The sequence below is a fragment of the Sminthopsis crassicaudata genome, chromosome X (assembly GCF_048593235.1).
Source record: "Sminthopsis crassicaudata isolate SCR6 chromosome X, ASM4859323v1, whole genome shotgun sequence".
Lineage (NCBI taxonomy): Eukaryota > Metazoa > Chordata > Mammalia > Dasyuromorphia > Dasyuridae > Sminthopsis > Sminthopsis crassicaudata.
Genome location: NC_133623.1, coordinates 10,156,033 through 10,178,177, shown reverse-complemented (window position 1 = coordinate 10,178,177; position 22,145 = coordinate 10,156,033). Strand labels below are relative to the sequence as shown.

Genomic DNA, 22,145 nt, shown 5'->3' with positions numbered 1-22,145 from the left:
CTCAATGATTGGCTGGGTCTGTGACCTCACAGGCCTTATATAAGCCCACTGCAGACAGCGGTCGCTCTCTTTAACCTGGCGCTCTTTAACCTGGCTTCCTAACCTGGGGTAGCTGAGCCAAGCTGATGGAGCTGTGAGAGGTAAGAAGTTAACAAGTCAGGGCATCAAGTCAGGGCATTATGTGAGTAGGTATAATAAAGGCTTTTAAGATTACACGTGGCTGTTGTTGAGTGCGCTACCGGTTATTAAGCTATAGATACAAGAAATCATGGCCAGAGACCTTTGAAGGCCTCAAGAGGAGGCGAGCCGGGTAGAGCTGACACTGCAAAGGTCAGTGGTCAAAGGTACTCTGTTGGGCCTAGGACAGACTGGTAATAGTAACTGCCAGGAGTGCATGTTACACTTCCTCAATTCAAAGGCCACTTCCTCTACCAGGTCTTCCCTGGCAAATCCAGGCCACAACTCCTAAGGAACCTCCTGCTTTAACATACCAGAAAAGCCAAGTCCCGCTCTATCATCTTCCAGGGTCTCTTTCTCTATCAGCTCCCTTAGAACATTCTGAAGCTACTCAAGGGGTTGGAACCATGGGTCACTTAATCATAGAACCCATGGCATCTCCTAGAGAACTGCAAATATAGCTGGTGGCCAAGATGTGAAAGTGAGCACTTATGACTCAAAATACTAAAAACCGCCAATGAGGGAAAAGTCATTAGTTCTCCTTTATATGTTGAGCTGCTCTCTTATAGACTAAAGATTAGAAATCAAAGGAAAATCTGTATTCTTTATGATGGGATAAGAGAGCCAGTGTGATATAGACAGATCCAACCTTCATTAAGACTCTCCCATGATTTAACATGTATTGGACTACCTGCCAGCTACGGGAGGGAGTGAGGGGAAGGTGGGGAAAATTTGGAACAAAAGGTTTTGCAAGGGTCAATATTGAAAAATTACCTATGCATATGCTTTGTAAGGGGGAGAGGGAGGGAGAGAGGGAAGGAAGAAGGGAGGGAGAAGGTAAGGGAGGGAGGGAAGGAGAAAAGGAGGGAGAGAAAGAGGGAGGGAAGACTCTGCCATGTAACAGGAATGGTGCTAAGTGCTGGGCATACAAACGTAAAAGAGATGGTTCCTGCCCTTAAAGAGCTCACATTCTAATGGCCAGCTGGCCAGCCTTGAAGCCAGGAAACCAATGGTTCAGACCTTGCCGTGACACACACGCCCTAGACAATTTCTTAGGATACTACATTGGAGAGAAGGCATTTCCCTTAAGGGAGGGTGGGGAAGAGAAAGGGAAGGTCCTCACCAGGAAGTTGCCTATACCAAAGAAGTTACAAGTTCAGTCTTTATCCCTATCCTATATTAGCATGGACTATTTAATATTTAATATTTAAGGTCAGATGTTTCTAGAGCATCTATTTATGTATCCAGTAATAAATAATATTTTAGGAGGCAGCTTTGTATATTGGGTAGAGGGTTACCCTTGGAATAAATAAGATCTAAGTTATACCAAATGTGTGACCACAGGTAACTTGCCAATCTACATGGGGAAAAGAATTTTGCACACTAGAGTTCCTTACAGTAATGCAACCACAGGCTCAAACCAATAAATAAATGAACAAGTAACATAATAGTATACTAGCTGACAGTTGGGTAATGCTTTAATGTGCTGCTTGTGAGGCAAGCTGTGACATACAAAGGACTGTCAGGCATATTAAATGTTGTTAGGGAGGAAAGGGTGATCTAGAGAAAGTAGAAAGAAAAGAAGAAAGCCCGGATAAAATCTAGAGATGCACATGTCTAAGAACTTACCTTCAAGGATGGAAAACCCATCTTTGTTGGAGACCTGTTGACAAAACAAAAGCAAAAAGATGTAAGTGGGCAGGAAAAGTCGTCTACATTTAATAAGGCTCCAACACAGTCTGTACTCCAAAATACAAAATGGAATCTTCAACAACATGTTATTATAGGTAACCCACCATTCTAGTTGGCGGAGTTTCTTTTTCCATCCTGATTGTCGGGCACAGCGTTAGTTCTCCCTCCCAGTTCGTGTCTCTATGGACACAAGTATGCCAGCTAAGCTTTTATGTCAGGGCTCAGATAACAAACTTTAAACAAAAGAGGGCCAAGCAGATTGCTAGGGGCCATCCAGTAGACAGCTCCTTGAAAACATCCATTTACCCCTTAACAACCATGTGTGGGTTTACTAAAGCAAATCACCACCCACTGTGTGCCTCGGTGAAAAGGCTCTAGAGAATTGCACTGGCTGGAAAAACTCATCATCCCATGACCAAGCCGGCAAGGAGCCTCTCCCAAATTACCTTGGCTAGGCCTAACACCACAAACTTATGGGTCATCACCAGGCCTACATAGCAGTAAGATATTTATACACAGCTCTAATATTTAGAAACTGCTTTACATTTTTAAAATCTGTTAGGTAATTAGCAATTCCCACTCTTACCTTACAGATGAGCAAATTGAGGTTCAAAGAGGTTATAAATAACTTATCTATGAACACACAGGTATCAGAACAAGGACATGAAAGACAACTAGGTGACACAATGGATAGAGCACTGACCCAGGACTCAGGAGTTTTTGAGTTCAAACGTGGCCTTTCCATTCTTCCATTTTTAGTACCTGCTAATGTTAACTTAGGACTTACTTCTAATGACAGCTTTATCACCACAAGATTGGCCTACAGCTGACACTTTTTTTTAGTTTCCATCTACTAAGGTCTGAGTTCATAATGTCTGTCATTTTATGGACCCTTCTGACAACCTGGAGAAATCTATGGACCTCCTCCTCTCTGAATAATGCTTTTAAAAGCATAAAATAAAATGCACAGGATTACAAAGGAAATCGATTACAACAAAATACAGTTATCAAAATATATTTTTTTAAAACTTCCATAAACTCTTTACTAAGATGTCAAAATTATCTGTTGGGTATAAACACGGAAGAAATCATAATTTAGAACAGCTTCCAAAAATGAAGCAACTTTTCTACCCAGTAAATATGTGGTTTCCCTGGGATTATCAGTTTCAGTTCTACAACCTGTCATAGCTTTCAAACTGTCTCCTACATACATAAGAGATGACAGCAAAAGTTTGCATGCTAAAAACTGAGCACAACCTTGAATCACTCCCAGAAATGAAAAGATCTCCACCAAGGGAGCCTTAAACTTCTAAGACACAGGATTCAGAGTTATAAGAAACCTCTAAGACAGACTAATCCAATCCTCTGATTTTAAAGAGATGGGCAGTGACTAGTCCAAAGCCACACAATGAGGAAGTAGGAGAGTTGGGACTCTTGTCCTACATTAGCCAGAAGGAGACCAGAATACTAACAGTATCAATTGAGTAACATCAATGGGAAGTAAACCAGCATTCAAATAGATCTCCCTCCCAGAAGAGGGAGCGATAAGAAGAGAAGGCAGAAGGACCGTAGTTGCTGGCAGAGGAGGAAGGTTCAGAAGGACACGTGCAAGAGGAGCACATGTGCAAGAAGAGAAAGAACTCTGGCTTCAGCTCACCAAAAAGAGCCCAAGAGATTTCTTAATCCCATCACATAAAAACTCATGCATTTGAATAATTGTGGGAGGGTAGACTACCATTGCTCATTTCTCTTATCACTGATTTTCTGAGCTGATGTAAGCCAGTCACTGGCTCAAAGGCTGCTAGTTCCCAGCTGCCACTGAAGAAGCTACATCTATAGGGATGCCTTAATGTGGTCACTGCTTCTCAACTACTTGGGCTGGGCGTGTACCCTTGGGATCTTATCAATATAGGGAGCTCCTGGTGAAGAAACTCTTCCATGTGGATGGGGCAGCTCTTCAACAACTTAAAAAAGTCTTGGGGAGGTGGGTGCCTAAGGAACTGAGAGGATTTGCCAGGCATGAGGTTTGATTGGAATCTAGGGCTCCCTGACCAAGAGGCTCTCTTTAATAAACTATGCACATCGAAGGCAAACAGATGGCCTAGCTCCCTAAGGAATCCATCCCAGAGCCCCAGGAGTTCTCTGGCAGCTGGCACTCAGCTTGGAGCCTGGGCTGTTTTTTCTGAGCTTGAAAAAAGGCCTACTTCAATCATGTTTGGTTTTGCTCCATCCCCAGCCAACACTAAGCCTCACACACTCAGACTTCACACCTAGAATATCGGAGGAAAGCTTCACGGAAAATCCACAAGTGGATTAGTTTTCTTATTTATCCAATTCAAGAAACATGGAGTGGGTCCTCACTAATATGCAAAACACAACACTAGGTGCAGGTTTGAAAGTGACAATATCCCTGTCCTCCCAAGGTGCTCATATCGGAATTCACATTTTACCAGACCATTAAAGTGAAAAGAAATCACAGCACTAAATAGCAATAGTTTGAGTACTAGGGAAGTGCTGGAACCCCAGCTGGAAGTTCCTAGGGCCTAAGGCACCCCTTACTTACGTGACCAGGCTGGAGTTTCAATCCTAAAGGAAGAGGTGACCAAATAGCCACAAAAACTCTTCCCCCAATGCCTGGCTCCTCCCACCATGTGTGGTCTAGGAAGTTTCTTGAGCAGAAATGCTTAACCACCTCTTTCATGCCTGGATAGAGCACTCTTCAAGTCTTTTCTGTGAGCTCTCCGTCGCCACCCATAGTGCTTTCCCCTTCGGGATAGATTCTGTCACATTCCAAACTCCCAGCTACTTTTCTTTCCTAGAATAGGGAGTCTGACTAAGGAATGATGGAGCTTCTGGTTGGCTCCTAGAGGCGAAGTAAATTCAGTGAGACATCCAAAAGGGAGTTTCAGCACTACCTCCATGTCATAATCACTTTCAAGTTGTAAACCACAAATTTTCTTTAAAATGGTATTTTGCTAAAGAGGGCATAATTAAGTTCTCCTTTAATCCATCAAAAGCATATTATCGAGATGCTCCGAATCAGTTCCAACAGAACAGTAATGAATTGAACCAGCTACACCCAGAACTCTGGGAAATGAGTATGAAACACTACATAGAATTCCCAATCCCTCTATTTTTGTCTGCCTGCATTTTGGATTTCCTTCACAGTCTAATTGTACACTATTTCAAAGTCTGATTTTTCTTGCACAGCAAAACAACTATATAGACATGTATACATATATTGTATTTAACATATACTTTAACATATTTAACATATATGGGTCTACCAGCCATCTGGGAGAGGGGGTAGGGGGAAGAAGGGGAAAAACTGGAACAAAAGGTTTTGTAATTGTCAATGCTGAAAAATTACCCATGCATGTATCTTGTAAATAAAAAGCTACCAAAAAAAAAGGATATTAGCTTTGGGACAGCTAGGTGGCACAGTGGATAGAGCACCAGCCTTGAAGTCAAGAGGACCTGAGTTCAAATGTGACTGACCTTCCTAGCTGTGTGACCCTGGGCAAGTCACTTAACTTCAGATGCCTCAGCCAAAAAAAAAAAAAAAAAAAAAAAAAAAAAAAAAAAAAAAAGCTTATTAGTTTCTAGTCAAAAGTAGGGAGGGGAAAGACATAATTTGCAAAGGTGACCGTGGCAATTTGTATGTGCCAAGAAAACCAAAGAGCAAAGAGAATGTAGAGTGAATGGGACCAGTCCTAGGTACCTACTCTTTTCACATGATAAGTCTTTTTTGATACCCATCTTGAAATGATGGCTTACATAACTGCCTATTCCTGAAGCTGGCTAGGACTATGCCAGGGGAGTCAAATATTTGATGGGTTACAAGAAAATCAGATTAATATTCAATATGCCTTTGAACTCATCTATTGGTAAAACTCAAGAAGCAACTCAAAAGAGCACTGCCAGGAAAGAGTGTCCTATGCAACACACACTTCCTAGTTGACTCCGAATTAGATCTTTTCTATTTGAATGCAATTTCATCAAATCCATCTAAAATGAATTATACAGATCCCTGCCTTATTAAAGCAGGGTTTAACAACACAATTTCACCTTTTCTCAGTGACACATGGTCATTAAATTAAACTATTACATTCAATGAAAACATCAATTATTTTCAAACGGCACCTGAGGCTGTTACTGAGCTCTGAAGCAGACTGAGATTTTATACTAAACAATTCCAAACTGTCTCCTCTTGTTTTTTGGATGATCAGTTGTTCCTCCTTGCTGTTATAAATGGTGCCTCTGAAAGATGACAGACTCTAATTTGCTGCTTCCAATCTTTTCTGTGATGGAAAACCAAATAACTCCAGAATATTAGGATTTCATCTCAATTAACATTTGATCAAATATGAATCAAGACCTGAGGGTCTCCAAATACACAGTAGGTGCTCTATAAATGGGGATTACCTTCCTTCCCTTTATTCTTAAAGGACTATGTAACTTCCATTTTGGCTGGCTGCTCAGAGGCCTTTTTCCTTATTATGCACATCTTGCATTTATACTGACTAGGTGGACAAGCCCCTTCTTGCTCTGCTGTTTTCAAAGATGAAGAGAATGCAATGATGAGGTTTAGAGCTGGAAAGAATCTTAAAGATCAGTGCCACTGTTTCTCCCATCCCCATTACTGATTACAAAACAAAGGTCATGGGGGAGAACTGAGATTTGAAGCCAACTCTTTAGACTCCAGATTTAGTACTCTCTCCTCTTGAAGATAGAGAAAGCAGTAACTGAGCTGGAAAGCAAGATGGTCTCTAGAAAACACTTCCTAACCCTTCAAGCACTCCAGGGGTGGGCACTATGAGCAGAACTGGCTCCAACTATTAGGGAGAATAAGTGCAACTCTATCCAGAACAGAAAAAACAGGTCAAGAGACCTAGCCTCTAGCCTCGGTTCCCCCATCGTTTAACACAAGTTCTCAGAACCTGTCTATCAGCAGCACATGGAGAGACCACCAGGCCACTGGAAAGATCATTCAGCCATGTCACCTCTCCGGGTTCTCATTCTCCTCTTTTATAAAATGAGAGGAAAGAACTACATGAAATCCCTTCCATCTCTGAAACTCTGAACCAATGACCAGATGGATCTCCACAGGGCCTCTGAAATCTAAAAGTTTATGATTTTCATGGTGCTCATTTTTAAAAGGCGATATTAATTCCCAGAATCTCAGTAGCAATTACTTGGGTATTATGTACTCCCAATTCCTCCCTCCCCACAGACTGCAGAAGTGGCAGGAGCTAGGAACAGGGAATAAAAAGGGGAGGAGAGGAGAGGTAAAAAATGGAAGAGTTGGCCCAAGCCAAGACCCATGGCTCCTGGTAGTTTTCAAATTTCATCTTGGTAGCCGTGTCCAATCTCTGGAATGGTTTAGCTTTAATAATATTTTTCATAATAATTTTATTTCAAGACACAGGAAAACTTATAAGAAAGGATTCCTTGAGAACAAGGGGTAGGGAGAACGTGTATTTCTTTGAAGCCCAAAGGGATGACAAACTACTTGGGTACCAACCAAGGTCAATCAAACCAGAACGCTTTATTAAGTGCCTACTATGTGCCAGGAACTATGCTTGATTCTGAGAACAGAGACAAAAGTGAACCAGCTCCTGCCCTCAGGAAGCTGACATTTTAATGAGAGAGACAAAATGGATAATGGTACACACATAACATATTCAAAAGGAATCCAATGGTTATGGCAGAGGGAGTATGCAAGTTGAAGTGTGAAGAGGCAGGAAAGATATTCTGTACAAAGGGTCTTTAAAAGGTTATCCAAGAGGCAGCAGGGAGCCACTTGAGTTTAAGCAGGAGGTAAAACCACCATACAGATCTGTACTTTTTGAACAGTTTTGTAGAAGGCCTGAAGAAGGAGAAACATTTGAGGCAGGAAGGCTTTAACTAGGGTGGGATCTATGTCTGAGCCCAGGAGGGGATGTATGAAAGTGACATAACAGAAGCTTGGATTTGGGGTTGGAGGTGTGTGTGAATGCGGGAGGAGTCAATGGCAAATGGGTGATTAGGCTTATAGGGCCCTATATAGTAATAGGGAAGCAGCATGGGGGTGGAGAGAAGAAAGATCACCAATTCTGTTTTCGACAGCTAAATTTGAAATGCCTACAGGGAATCCAAATGGAAAAGTCTGGTATCCAGTTAGTGATTGAGGACTAGCTCTCAGGGGAGAGATAAGAACTGGATGTATAGACCAATTGTCACCATAGAAATTAAAACTGAACTCAAGGCAGCTAAAGAGACCACCAAGTGACAGTGAGGAGAGAGAAGAGAACAGGACTAAATCAGAGGATGTGATCCCAGGGAGGTCACTGCCAGCAAGACAGGAGCTTAAGATCATTGGACAGATGGTAGACCAAAGATAGAGAAATGGTGAAAAAAAGCTGGACATCCTGGACCTTTGGTGGGCATCTAGGTAAGAGGGGAACTCTGTGGAGATGGGAAAGGAGAGGAATATGGCCTGCAAGACAGAAAACATTCGATTTCAGAGATGCAGGGAATTTTAGCCCAATATTTAGATAAACCCGCTATACATGGGACTTTAGCACCATGATGTAGTCAGGGGGTCACATAGTGATCATCTGACTCCTTTCAATTTGGGGTATCCTCTCCAAAAATGGCCATATACAAACTGGGGGAAAGCACATAGAGAGCCAAAATTGCAAAGGTATTCTCCTTTTATATCTAAAAAATTAGCTGGGAAAATCTGCAATGAAACAGTTCCCACGTACAGCAAACTGGATTCCATCTTCTTATTTTCTAAAGATCTGTACATTTTCCTGGAAAAATGCCCAAATCTTTGTTGTAACCTCTTTCATCCCAGCTGAGGCCATGTTTCGACTAAACAAGCACCACAATTAATTCCAGTTATGTCTGAAAGTATAATGGGCCTCACTTGGAGAAAATGCCACATATAAAAGGTTAAAACTACAGAAAATTGATAAAGATTATGATTTCAATTCCAAGAAGATTAAAGATGGAGACCACACACACAGATCAGGCACTTTACCCAATTTGCTCCATTTCAACACTCTCAACAGTGTTGTATCCTTGGTCCCTTGTAGTAACTGACTCACTGAACCCAGAGAATGCTCCATTTGGCTTACAACACACTGCTAGAGCCCAAGGGTAATGGGACCCTCACTACAACCAGTGAGCCTCTAACAAGTAAAACCAGTTTTTGATGCTGCTTCCAGAGAAAATCTACATTAAAAATAAGTCTCGGTCAACGATGGGACTCAATTCCTGGTCTTTGTTGTACCTGGAGGTAGCACCAATTTATAGAGAAGGAAACTGAGGTCCAGAGAGGCGAAATAACTTGCCCAAAGTTGCACGGGTATCAAAGGCAGGAAGGGAACAAGCATTTATCAGCTGCCTCCTATGTGTCCAGGCACCATGTTAATAAGCACTTCATAAACATCATCGAATTTGCTCAATGCCCAACTCTGGGAGTTACTGTTAGCTCCTTTTACAACTGAAAAAAAACTGAGGCAGACAGAGAAGATAAGGGACTCATCCAGGATCTCACAGCTAATACCTGAGGCCACATCTGAACTCCAGTGTTCCTGAGCTGTATCTCCTACCCTACTGAGCCCTATCAAAAAAGCATCTACAGAGGGCTTCACCAAGCTACACAAAGAAGTAGCAAAACAATTCCTGGCTTGAAGTTTGCATTTTAACAGGGGAGGGGGGGAAGACAAGATAGAAGCAAACAGGTACATGCAAGATAAGATGAAGTAGGTGGAAGGTGATCTAGGAGGAAAGGGCTTAGTAGCAGCAGGGGACAAAAACGCTTCCTACACACCGGGTTTCGGCTGAGTCGTAAAAGCAGATCGGCATTGGGAGAGTCTGAAGGAAAGCATACTGTAGGGATGTGAGGAAGCCAGGTCAAAGGCAGATGGGCACCATGGGAGACAGCACTCGTTCAAGCAGGATTAAAATATGTGTAAAGACAGCCAAGTGGGCAAAAACTGGGGAGCTAAGAAGGATTAGCTTGTACTCTTCAGTGGAAAGGTCTAAACTAAACTTGAGGACAATCACTTGGGCAGCTGTGAGGACAACTGCTGAAGATACCTACACAAGATGAGGCTGTAAAAAATCATTTGGGCATCCATGGGGAGGCACCTGAGGTGCAGAGATCAAATAGGAGGCTGTTGCAATAGGCAGGGTGAGAGAGGGGGATATAAAGTAGGGACTTGTCTGTGTGGGTGGAGAGAATAGGACATACATATGAGGGACATTAAGAAGATAAAAGTACCAAGATCTGACAATGGATGGGATGGGTAGAGTAAAGATGAGGAGTCAAACAGGAGGTTGGGGATGCCCCAAACAATGAGGAGAGTTTGGAAGAGGAAAGTGCAGGGAAAGAAGCATTCAGTTGTGAATATGTAGAATGTGACATAGCCCTGAGATATTAAGCTATATATGGGATATCAGAATATCTAATAGACTTTTTTGGAGAGATAAGAAGAGAGGTCAGGGATGTTAAATCTGCGAATCACCCTCAGAGAGACAATCATTGAATCTGTGGAAATTACACCACGTCAGACCACACGGATCAAAAACAGTAAAGAGCCCATGACAGAGGTAAAGTGGTAGAGTTGGGATTCCCCTCCTGGCATGCCCGCCTGCTCATTCCCCTGCTCCTAAAGTCCACCCAATATTAACACACACACACACACACACACACACACACACACACACACATATATACACACACACATATATGTGTGTGTGTGTGTGTGTGTGTGTGTGTGTGTGTGTGACACACATAGAGAGACAGACAGAAGAGAGACACACACATTTGGCTTGGAAGATTTGGATAAGCCCTTTAAAGATTTCCTCTTTCCTAATCCATTATAACAGATGGTCCAGCATAAACTACAATTATCTTCGGGGTGGTCTTCTTACACTTATCTAAACGCTATAAAATGAGATGACATAGTATCCCATGGTTCTAATGTTTCTTCAGCACCCTTAGGAGAACTTGGATGCCATCCTTCCAGGTAGTGCCAAGTTCCTTATCTCTTCTGGTTTCATTTATAATGAGAATGGCAAGAATGCTAAGATTCATTTTCCTCAGGAGCATACTGACCCATTAGTCTCTGGACCAGCATCTCAAATTTAGAATAACAAAAATAAAGTGAATGTTTAAAGATGGCCTAAAAACCGGGATCCTTAGGACCATCTGCCCTTCTTCCTGCCATACGGCTGCCATGATTGCAGAAACAGAAGGCCATCCGAAGAGTGTTCACTATTCTAAGGAAAATGTCTGGGATAATCACATCTTCATTCCTCCACTCCTGACTCATTGGGACTTTCTTTAGCATGCCACTGAAAGTTCACTCCCTTCTACCTCAGGACTCCTCAAGTTGTGCAGTCGTTTCAGTCACATTCAGCTCTCTCAGAAGGACTCCATTTGGGGTTTTCTAGGCAAATACTAGAGTGCTTGGCCACTTCCTTCTCCACATCATTTTACTGATGAGGAAACTAAGGGTTAAATGATCTATCCAGGGTCACACAGCTAGGAAGTGTCTGAGACCCGGTTTGAACTCAGGACTTCCTGACTACAGACCTGGAGTTTTATTCACTGTATCACCAAGCTGACCAAGGATTTCCACTGTTCATACTAGCAACAACTCTCTAGATTCAGTTTCAGTTTCTGCCTCTCTCTAGCCATTAAGCTGGTACCTTCCTCTACCCTTAGACTTCCCTCATCATAAGCTCCTTGAGGACAGGGACTGTCTTTCACTAGAATTTGAATTCTCAGGGCTAATCTCTGTCTGACACAAGGTAAGCACTAAATAAAATGCTTGCTGACTTGCCTAAGGGTGGCCATTTTGTATTTCTTTGATTCAAGAGTAGCTGTGACCAAAGACTTGTTTTTTAGTGTCTAGCCAAGGATGAACCTGTACCTAATTGGGTGAGTCTTTAAACAGCAAATAACTGGGCCCATATTTAAAACATTACAGTATGGTAGAATTTGCCAGACTTTCTACTCCAAAGGCATAATGTGTGAGACCATGTAAGGAGTCACCTCCACAACATGATGCAGCAAATGAGTAGGACTTTTATGAAGGACAAGGCCCTGTGCTAAAAGCCAGCATCTCTTAAAATGCACCACACCATCAGTGTGGAATCAACCACATTGGCATTACGATTGCTCCAGGTAGACGAAAGACCTCCAAAAACTCCACCACAATGCTGCTTCAGGCAGACCCATTTCACGACTAATATACATATATATATTTATACATTGTCCTCATTTATCAAAGGCTCAGAACAACTTAGAAAGGTTTTAATGCTCGCTTTATTGGGCTCAGCTCACCATGGCATCAAGCAGTCCCATCGTCTCTTAATAGACAAATGGAATCCAATGTATTATTTACAGAAGGCTCGAGAGGTTAAAAGTTACACAGTGAATGTGTCCAAAATAAAACTGAACTAGAGATAAGCCAAATAAGGGTTTCTGAAAATCTGGTTTTTGCTAAACTAAGTTATTATTTATTTATAAAGTTTATCATGCCATGCAATCATTCTGAGTATCATTCATTTATGAAATAAGATACAATGGTTGGAAATCAGCTAGTCAGGAGGCCTCGGTTAAAATCTCAACCCGGCCACTTAAAGGGACCAATGGGCCTTCCAACAGATTTCTTCTTCTCTGGGGCCTGTTGTTCCTCAGTAAAACTAGAGGGTTGAACAAGATTACTTCTAAGGTGTCTTTCAGTTTGTTATCTATGATCCTATGAACTGTTTCCATGATGAGGCCTCTAGAATGATAGAAAAGTACCATCTAAAGTTTGTCTCTGCATCTCAGTCAGTTCCCTACTAACTGAAGCACACAGTAGCAAAGAAGCACAGACCAAGAACTCGTTGAACATAGCAAGGCCCGAACTTAATGAGAGCCTAGCTACATACAAGAGAAATGGATTTAAAAAAAAAAAAAAAAAAAGTCACCAGCAAAATGAAAGGACTAATTACTGAGTGGTAAGCTGAAATGTGACAGTAGGAGTCCCAGGATTTCCTGATTCTTAGGACTACCTATTCACCCCACAATGAGCCTTGAATGGTAGAGAAGAGGCTAGGTTTTTAAAAGGAAGCTTAAGATAGAGAGCCAGCTCTCAGGAAGTGTGGATGTTTGCCCTCCCTTCCTCGAAGCCCTCTCCTAGGCCCCTTGCATCTCTATAAGGAAAAGGGCACACCGGATGGAAGGTTTAAATACTGTCCTTTTGTTAAGTTAGATTCCAATTACAAAGTCTTTGGTCAGGTTATGGGATGCTTAGTGGATAAAGGTACCGCCCATCTCAAGTTATTCATTACAAACTGGGTATTGATAAGGAAGAAGACAAGAGCACAGCTAGGGGGGCAGGAGGCCAGCTGGCTGCCTGGCGAACTTATTTCCTGGCTAGAAAGAGACCAGTGGGCACAATATTTGAACATGCACCCGAGGTAGGGGCTTTTTACCCATCTGTTGTTTTTTTTCCACAAAGAAAACAAGAAGAAAAACTCTAAAGGGGCTTTTCAGAAACTCAGCTGCGTGGGGCCGAACACTGGTCCAAAGAAGGTGTTTGGAGCAGGACAGACAGAACTAAAGGCCAAGCTAAAGTAATTAGAGTAAGCCGGCAATTAAAGGCTTTTGATGCCGGAAGCCAAAAGGAACAAGCTAAAGCGGTGAGCTTATTGACACAGAGCCAAAGCCCCAGCACCAACCAGCAGAACCGGGGCTGGGAGCCACAAGGTTCCAGATCTCAAGACAAGGTTGTTTTTGCTTAATTCTAGGAGGAGGGGGGGAGGAAGCCTGGTAAGCAGCCATCAAGAAGAAGCGACCAGGACAGAGAAGATGCTAGAGCTTCCCTAAAGTCGGAAGTTCTTTAAATCTTGTCCTAAAGCTTATCTTGTCAAGCTACTATGCAAATATTGATCACTAACATTGAAGCGTTTATTCTGACTTTCTTAAAGTTACTCTTATGGCATTAATTGACTGGCTCATATTCTAAATGCTCAAGGTATCATGATGTAGCAGAAAGAGCTTCCAATGAGGAGAGCTCTGGGATCTTCCACTGGCTCAAATCCCTTGCTTTCTAAGCCTCAGTTTCATGTCACCTGGCCATCAGCTACCCAAAAAGCGATAGGAAAAAACCTTGGGGTAAAGAGAGCAAATTCTTCAGGACCAGGAGTTGAGGCTAAAAAGTGCCCAGCTGTCAACCTGATGATGCTCTCTATAAAATGAGCTGATAAGCTGATAAACTACAGGTCTTAATGCATGGCATTTGGTAACCCTTCAAGTACCACCTAAAGTACCTAGCTATCACAACTTCCCAAAGCTTTAGAAAAAGCTTTGTTCACATCCAGCCCAGAAGGCAAGGACTGCAAATATGATTACTGGAGTCCTCAGGACGAGCTGTCACTTTGGTACAAACACAGAAGCTGGGCTCAGGGCCCAGGTGGTTTTGACGTCAATGCCAGTGTGGGGATCGGCAGGTTGACTAGTTATAGGGCAAATTGCAGAAAATTTATCTGGTTAGCATGCTATGACTTTCTATATTTATCTAATAAGTCATATTTCATAGGAACCTGGTCAGTAAAAATACTGGCAACTTTTAAACTCACGATGACTGAAGATAAACATAGGGGCCAAAGGAAAATGTGGCAGGTGTGTCTGGATGCCACTGGTGCCTCCGGAACCAAATGGCACCTCTGCCGAGCATCGCCAAAGCAATAGTTTGATTATGCAGGTGCAAACCACTCCGTCCATGTCTTTCTCCATTCTTCCTTCACTCCACCAAAAGATGGGCGAGGGAATGAAATGAAATACATTAGATCGTATTTTGTTTGGTGATTGTCTTAATAATCCTGCCTGTCCTTCAATCCAGCAGATAATAGAAAACTGGGAGTGTTATAATCAGACATTATACTGCAATGCTGTAGATCTTATCTGCACTTCTGTGTCTTAACGCTGTGTTCTTATCACTGAATTTAGGGTCAATAACTTAAATTGCTTATATATAAAAAAGGCATTTTCTAGTAATGTAGCAATTTCTAGAGTGGTTTTCCCACAAATGTGGGAGGCAAAAATCTATTATTTTGTAGTTTTCCAATCCCACCCCACCTTGTTTTACAGATGAAGAAATTAGGCCCCAAGAGAGAGAAGTACCATGTTCATGTGCACTAAGAGAGAAGAGCCCAGATTCAAATTCAGGGCACTTAAAAAATTCATACCCTTGGCTTCCTTTCATTAAAGGTAAGGGAGATCTGTGAGCTGTAGGGAGAATCAGTCTTACACAGAATTCTAGCGGTTCCATTTAAATAATGATATCAGGGCAGCTTCCAAGCTTCTAGACAACCTCACCTTGCAAAGGTTTGCATGTTCATAGGATGACAATTTGCCGAAGGATACCAACTGGTGTGCACTTTCTGGAGAACTGCCATGTAACACCTTTCAGTATCAGAAGAAATTGGCAACATAAGGCAATAGTAAGAGTGTAAGGCAGTCTCCCCCAAGGCCTCCCTGATACCATAAATGTTCATTTATTTATTAAGCATTTACTAAGCAGTCTCCTCTTCTTCCATCACAAGCAACCCTGATTTAGGGAGCCAGGTTTTGGTGTCTTTTGAAGGCCACAAAACCAAACCCCAAACCAGAAGCTGTCAAAACATCAGGGGGTTCAGAAAGAGGAAAGGACAAGCCAGGTACAGAAGGGGGAGCTCAACTTGGGTTCAGACACCTGGGTTCCAAAGCTCAGCTGGGCTGGGCTGCTTACATGAGAACCCTCATTTACTCTAAATATCTTCACCATGATCTTTTTAAAAGGGTTTGCCAGCTTCATCATTAAGTATTTATACAGACAGAGCAAGGGAGCTTTGAATTCATCTAAATAGGTATTCCCCCCTTCCACAGATTACAAAGAGAAAAAAAAAATTCTCTTATTTGAAAACCCTGGGAAGTACGCTAATCTGTATGTTAATCACCTCTTTTTCTTAAAAGACAGCTAGCTATAGGAATTTTCTGAAGTTGCAATTGCTGTCCCCAAACTGGGTCTCCCATATTTGGGCTATCAAGTAAGGGGATGTGACTAGGAAGGGGGAAGACTGGAAATGGATTATTAATCTAAATGTTTTGGTAAGCCCTGCACTTGCATACACATACACATAGATATATATATATATATATATATATATATATATATATATATATATATATATATATATATACATATACATATATATATATATATATATATATTTCATTTACACACATATACTATCAATACGCATGCATGATAATCAAAAATTTTAAAAATACATTTTTGATAATTATTGATACTCAAAAGACAAAACTGAGAACAGCAGCTACTGATGCAATAGTCTTACTTTTCTGACAAAGTAAAAGGATATGAGCTTCTCTCTCTAAACACAGGGCACATCTTTACTGAGAAAATTAATTGGGACCAGGCAGACTTTCACAAGAGAGATTCCACAGCAGAGGACAAGGTTACTGCCATACAAGAGATTGAAAGACATACAGGATGCACAATTACCCTGTGCTTCTTCTCTGTTATATAACAGTACCTCCTGTCCTAACAGCAAAATTCTTGAAAATTTCTTGAAAACTCTAACAAAGATGGTCTATAGTAAGTGAGGCACAATATAGAACCGTATCCTTTCACTAAAGATGGCTACGTCACAATCTAAATTGAAGAGGGATTCCCTATGGCCAGTGAAGCTTTCCAGATGCTACTGTTTGTGAAAGACATCATGCTGGTTTTCCATCAAGCCCCCAGACCTAGCAGACACTCCTCCAAAGAGTCCTAGAAGCAGTTACAAGAGCTGTGCCTAACTATTCACATGGGTAAAATCAAATGGTTAAAGACTATTTTCTGAATTATAATCACAGTGCTACCTACAACTGCAGTTCCTCCATCGGCATATGGACAATGTCTTGCTTGGACAGCCAGAATCAACGTCTGCGTTTGCTCCTGAACCAGAAGAGAAGCTGGTTGGTTGGCCTTTAGGAAACCGCAAAGCTTTTTTAATGACCGTAAGCTTTTCCCAGAAATAGAGATCCAACTTTTGGATACCAATATTCTAGCTCATGAATTAATGATTTTGAGCATTTTGAGCCAGGAGGGTCTGTGGGGCATTGGGGGTTAAAGTGTGGTACGGGGAGAAGGCCACTTGGGGATAGAGAAAATGCACAACATACCACTTTAAAATAACAAAGGGATAAATGAACATAAACATATAGATTTTATTGCTTGCACAGACAATTTTACACTTATTACAGGCAAAACCTTGAAGGACAAGGGCAGTTCCTAAGGTCTACCTGTTGTTGTTATGGAGTTTCTGTTTTTTAATAAATTTTTAGTCTAATCTTTTGATTGTCCCATCACTGTATCCTTTCCCTCCTTCCTCCAAAACCACCATTCCTGACATTAAAGAGGGAGGGGAGAGTGGGGGGGGGGAACTGTTATAGGCAATGTTCCATACCCAGGGTCTGCCAAGAATGGGAGGGAGTGGAAAAGTTTTCCGATTAAAGTGGTATAATCACTTTGTGGAACTGCCTAATTCCCTTTGCATCACTTCACAAGACTCTCAAGCTTCTCTGTATTGATTGTGTTTGTTCCTTCTCAGAGTAATTGTGTTCATGTACACATTCATCTGATTGTCCATTTCCCAGTAAATGGGTCTCTAAAACTCCCTTGTTTAAATGGAGCCTTTTAGGATCCAAGTTAAATGGAAGAGAATACAAGAATGCTCCGTTCACAAACAGCATTTGAGATTACTGCCAGAAATATCACTTATCCCTTTCCCGGCTACTTGATAACTCAGATGCCTGTTTCTGAAAAAAGTAAGTTTGAATATAGCAAGAAGCTCTATAATTGGTTCCCTAGAAAGCTGATCTGGAGTTTATACAAAACACAGACAATTCAATTAGTGCTAAACTGGCACATTCTATTAACGTTAGGGTATAGTCACTGCTTACTCTGAGCAGGCTGTCTCTCAGAAAAGGTATCCAAAAAAGGATTTATCCAGAGCTTCCAAGGATGCTATACTTAACCTCACACTACAAGATGACTGGGTGTGAGCTCTTGATGATTAAGATTACCAAAGGGAGCAAAAGTATAGCTCATAAGCTTCTATGTGTAATTAAAATAAGTTTGGGTTAGAAGTATAAGCAGGATTTGACCACAGCTTGCCCAAGATTTAAAGTGCATCGGTTTAAATTATACTTTACATAAGGATTCAAAATACTAGGCAAGAAGACTTGATTTAATTTACTTACTATGTATGTACTAGGTGGTACACATTCAGGGTTAGAGGGCTCAGGAAAACCTGAGTTCCAATAGTTTTGTTGTCTGTCCTTTGTTCTGAAGAGGACCAAGATTTCAGGGAGGGGATGCCATGACACGCAAGTGAACTGGCTTTAAGGGAGACAGGGCTGTACAAAGTCAGCAGCCTCACTTTCTCCTCTGGAGCCATCTGGGTCCATTGGCCAGAGAAAGAGATCAGAATGACTAGAGATGGCCCTGGACGCAGAGGGAGACCTTAGCCTTTTTAAGCTAAGGTCTTTAACAGGTCTCAGTTTGACTGAGGTCTCACCCATTCAGTGATTAAAGCTGGTAAGAAAGAATTGAAACAGAGAACAGCCTCTTTTACCTAGTCCAAAAAAAAAAAAAAAAAAAAAAATATATATATATATATATATATATATATATATATATATATATCCATATGGGAGGGTTGTTATGGTGTGCCCTTGGTTTTTCAATACAGTTTTATACATTTACTAATTGTGTGACCCTGGACGTTTCACTTAGTCTCAATTCACTTCAGTTTCCCTAATTGTAAAATGAGGCTAATAATATCACCTACCTCACAGAGAATTGTGAGGATCAAATGAAATATTCCAGCACTTAGTCCGGTGTCTAGCCCAGAAATATTTGTTCCCTTCCCTTCCCTCCATGTGACTCTAGGCTGATCACAGTGTCTCCAAGCCTCAGTTTCCTTCTCTGGCATAAGGAGAGTTGCAGTAGAAAAGCACCATGTAACCATCCAAAGGTCACTGAAATCTGTCTCTCAAAGAACAAGCTGTTTTCTATCTCTTTAGCTTGAAGGTTAAGTAAATTTCAGTTTAAAAAAGCATAAGCCCCAAGTTCTAAAGTCATGGTGATTTTTTTTTCAGATGAAAAAAATCATTCTGATGTGGTATTTACCTATACTCATTAAAAACGGTCAAGTCACTATGGATGAAGTGCCTCTGATGTAATTAACAGAGGTGAATATGGGAAATCCAGAGATATTTTTTTTGCTATGTTATATATTCCAGTAAACAACCACCAAGTGATAACTGACATGTATTTAACCAAAATAAATATTTTATTTAATATTTAAATTAATTAAAATTTAAATAATTAATTACTAAAATTTTGCAGTTGATTTAGATACTAAATAAATAAATAAATAAAATTTAAATTAAAATAAAATTAATGAAATAAATTTATGTTCTTAAAATTGTAGCAAACGAATACATCATTAAACTATTTTAATGACCTAATATTAATTTCAAGCTTCATAGTGCAGTCTGAAAGACCAAAAACTGAATGTAAAGTAGATAATACTGAGTTATAGATCCAATTAAGTCTTCATCTTCCTTTTCCTGTTTATTCCAAGACTTGAAATAATTTGCTTTTTCCTTTTGTCAACTCCTAAATACTTCATCAATTTAGAATGAATTGCTGCAAAGACAAAGACATTTTCTCTAAGTACACAAATCACTGCTATTACAAGTTGGATCATCATGTCACTGATTAGCAGGTCAGATGAATTCCCCTAGTTCCTTGAAGTGAATGACCCTCTAAAACCTCCAGCCTCTTCTTGAAGTGCTATCCCCTGGGCCATGACTCTGGCATGATGAATGCTGGGGTAAGGAAGCAGGTGAAACCTTCTAAGAGTTGTTGGTGCAGTCAAGCAGAGAGCTTTAGTGCCCAGGGAAATGGCAGGAGGGACGAGAAAGCTTTGGCAGAACCAGATTGAAGACTGGGTAACCAAGATAAACATACTGGGGGCAAAGATGGGAGGTGAAATTTGTTCAGAGGCCATTATAATGGTTTTTGGCCTGCTCGGTTTTATACAAAGACTGAAAAAGTAGCTCTAGGGGCCTGATAAGAGAAAAGGACTCCCAGTAAGACTGCAGAGTATGCTGTCATACCTACATTCAACTCCTCTTCATCACCAAAAAACAAGAACTACAACAGTGTCAAAATTCTCCAAAGAGAAATGATCAAAGCATAAAAATAAGCAGTTTTTCAAAAGAAGAAACATAATCAGCAATCATCTGAAAAGTACTTTTAAAGAATCTCACTCATGAAAACTATGAAACAAAAACTCGAGGTACCACGATGCCTGTATCAAAAAGATGAGGGGAAATTCAATGTTGGAGGGGCTTTGTGAAGAAGGGCATACTAATCCACTACCAGTGGCAAGATATGAACGAATCCCATCATTTAGGAAAACAAAGTGGAACTATGCGATTGAAGTTACCAAATTGTTCATACCCTTGGACCCAGCAGTCCAAAACTAGACTGTCACCTTAGGGAGTTTTAATGATAGCAAGAATACAAACAAGATTCATAGAAGTGAGATTTTTAATAACAAAAAGCTAGAAATGAAGTATGTGCCCAAGAACAGGGGAATGGCTAAAGACATTTTGCATATGAAGATAAGAGAATGGAGAATGAAAGTTAAGCGTTATTACTGTTGTCACTTGTCCAATAATTTACAGTCCAAGATGCTACATTTAAAACCTGTACTTACTTTATTCTGCCGATTTTACCCCCAGTTCAGAAGGACGTACGTATTACACGGTTAAGACAAGGGAAGATGAGGTTTAGAAATGTTCTTCTACCAAACTGAAGTACAATGGAAAACAAAGTTAAATCAATGATGTGATCATTTGCCCATTGCTTTAAGGAACCTCTCTCCAAGTTCTCCAATCACATACAATGAAAGAATACCACTAAAAGGAATGACACTTTCCATGAACAAGGACATACTGCAGCTATCTACTCTGACAGGAAAACCAGCATTTCCCACTGAGGCAGCTAAAGTAAGTTTTTAATTCTTGCAGGCTATATAATTCTTCAGGACAGCTTAGCCTCAGTTCCCAATGTTGAAAAAGTAGGAGAGAATGTTCATCTGCTATTCAAAGCTAAGGATAGTAGGTTATTTTCAAACTCAAAAGAAGAAAACCAAAAAATTAAAAATAAAACTCCAAGTAAACAGAAACCTTTTGCTCCCATGGGCCACATAATAATACCATTAGACCTCTTTAAACCTACAGTGAGGAAGATTAATTGGCAGAATTTAGAAGTGGCTAGGTAGGCCTCAAGGCCATGGCAAAAAGGCCTAGGCACCAGCTCCTGTAAGTTCAGTTAGAACAAAAGGCTTTGTGCTAGCTCTGGTTAGACCCTCAGAGGGGCTTAAGGAGGAGACACAAGCTCAGGACAGCTAAGCCAAAAATGCAAATAAGAGTTGCCCAGCAACACTTGGACTTGGAACGAGAGCACCTTCATTTTTTCAGGCCATCAGAAAAAAAGTTGGGCTGCCCCAAAAGAACACTGAGAGTGACGGAGAGTCCTCCTTTATGTAGAGACAAAATGCCACCTCTCAAAGGCCTTAGGACATGTCTGAATAATCAATACTAATTAGCAGGAGAGACTGGTCCAAGGATATATATACAGCTTACCCAGCAAGAAATAGGGCTCAAACCAGGAGCAGAAAGACAATTAAGTCCTGAAACTGCACTGCAAAAACACTTTGAAAAAGACCCTGGTTCTCATCCAGTGTTTCAACCAAATGCTTGACAGCAACAGCACACAAATAAGAGAAAACTGATTTATAAATCCTTAAAAATTACTTATGTTACGGAAAGTGAAACTGAGGCCCACAGAGAGGGGGGAAAGGACTTGCTTGAAATGATGACAATTAGTTTACTGTGGGATAAGCAGGCCACCGGGAGTTGTCCTGAATGCTGACAGTTCCCCCTTTCCTCTCCCCAGCCCCATCCATCTTTCAGGCAACTATTTGCTTAAGTTAACCATACCTAGGCACTTAGGCAATGTTTGAAGTGAGTTGATGCAAAAGCACTCAGTTTAGAATAATGGGCTCTTGGAGTTGGCAGGGACCTGAACAACTGCCCCAACCCGGGCAGAAATCATTCTACAACATCCCAGAAATGTTATCCAGCCTCTGTGAAC

At 41.1% G+C, this 22,145-nt stretch overlaps 1 protein-coding gene across 1 annotated transcript in view; it reads right to left on the bottom strand.

Annotated features, from left to right (window-relative positions):
* WDR44 (WD repeat domain 44) overlaps window positions 1-22,145 on the bottom strand; it is a 76,308-nt gene that overhangs the window by 48,768 nt on the left and 5,395 nt on the right. The window contains exon 2 of the mRNA XM_074277429.1: window positions 1,807-1,840. Coding sequence (XP_074133530.1) covers window positions 1,807-1,840 — 34 coding nt within the window. The remainder of the gene's footprint in view (window positions 1-1,806; window positions 1,841-22,145) is intronic.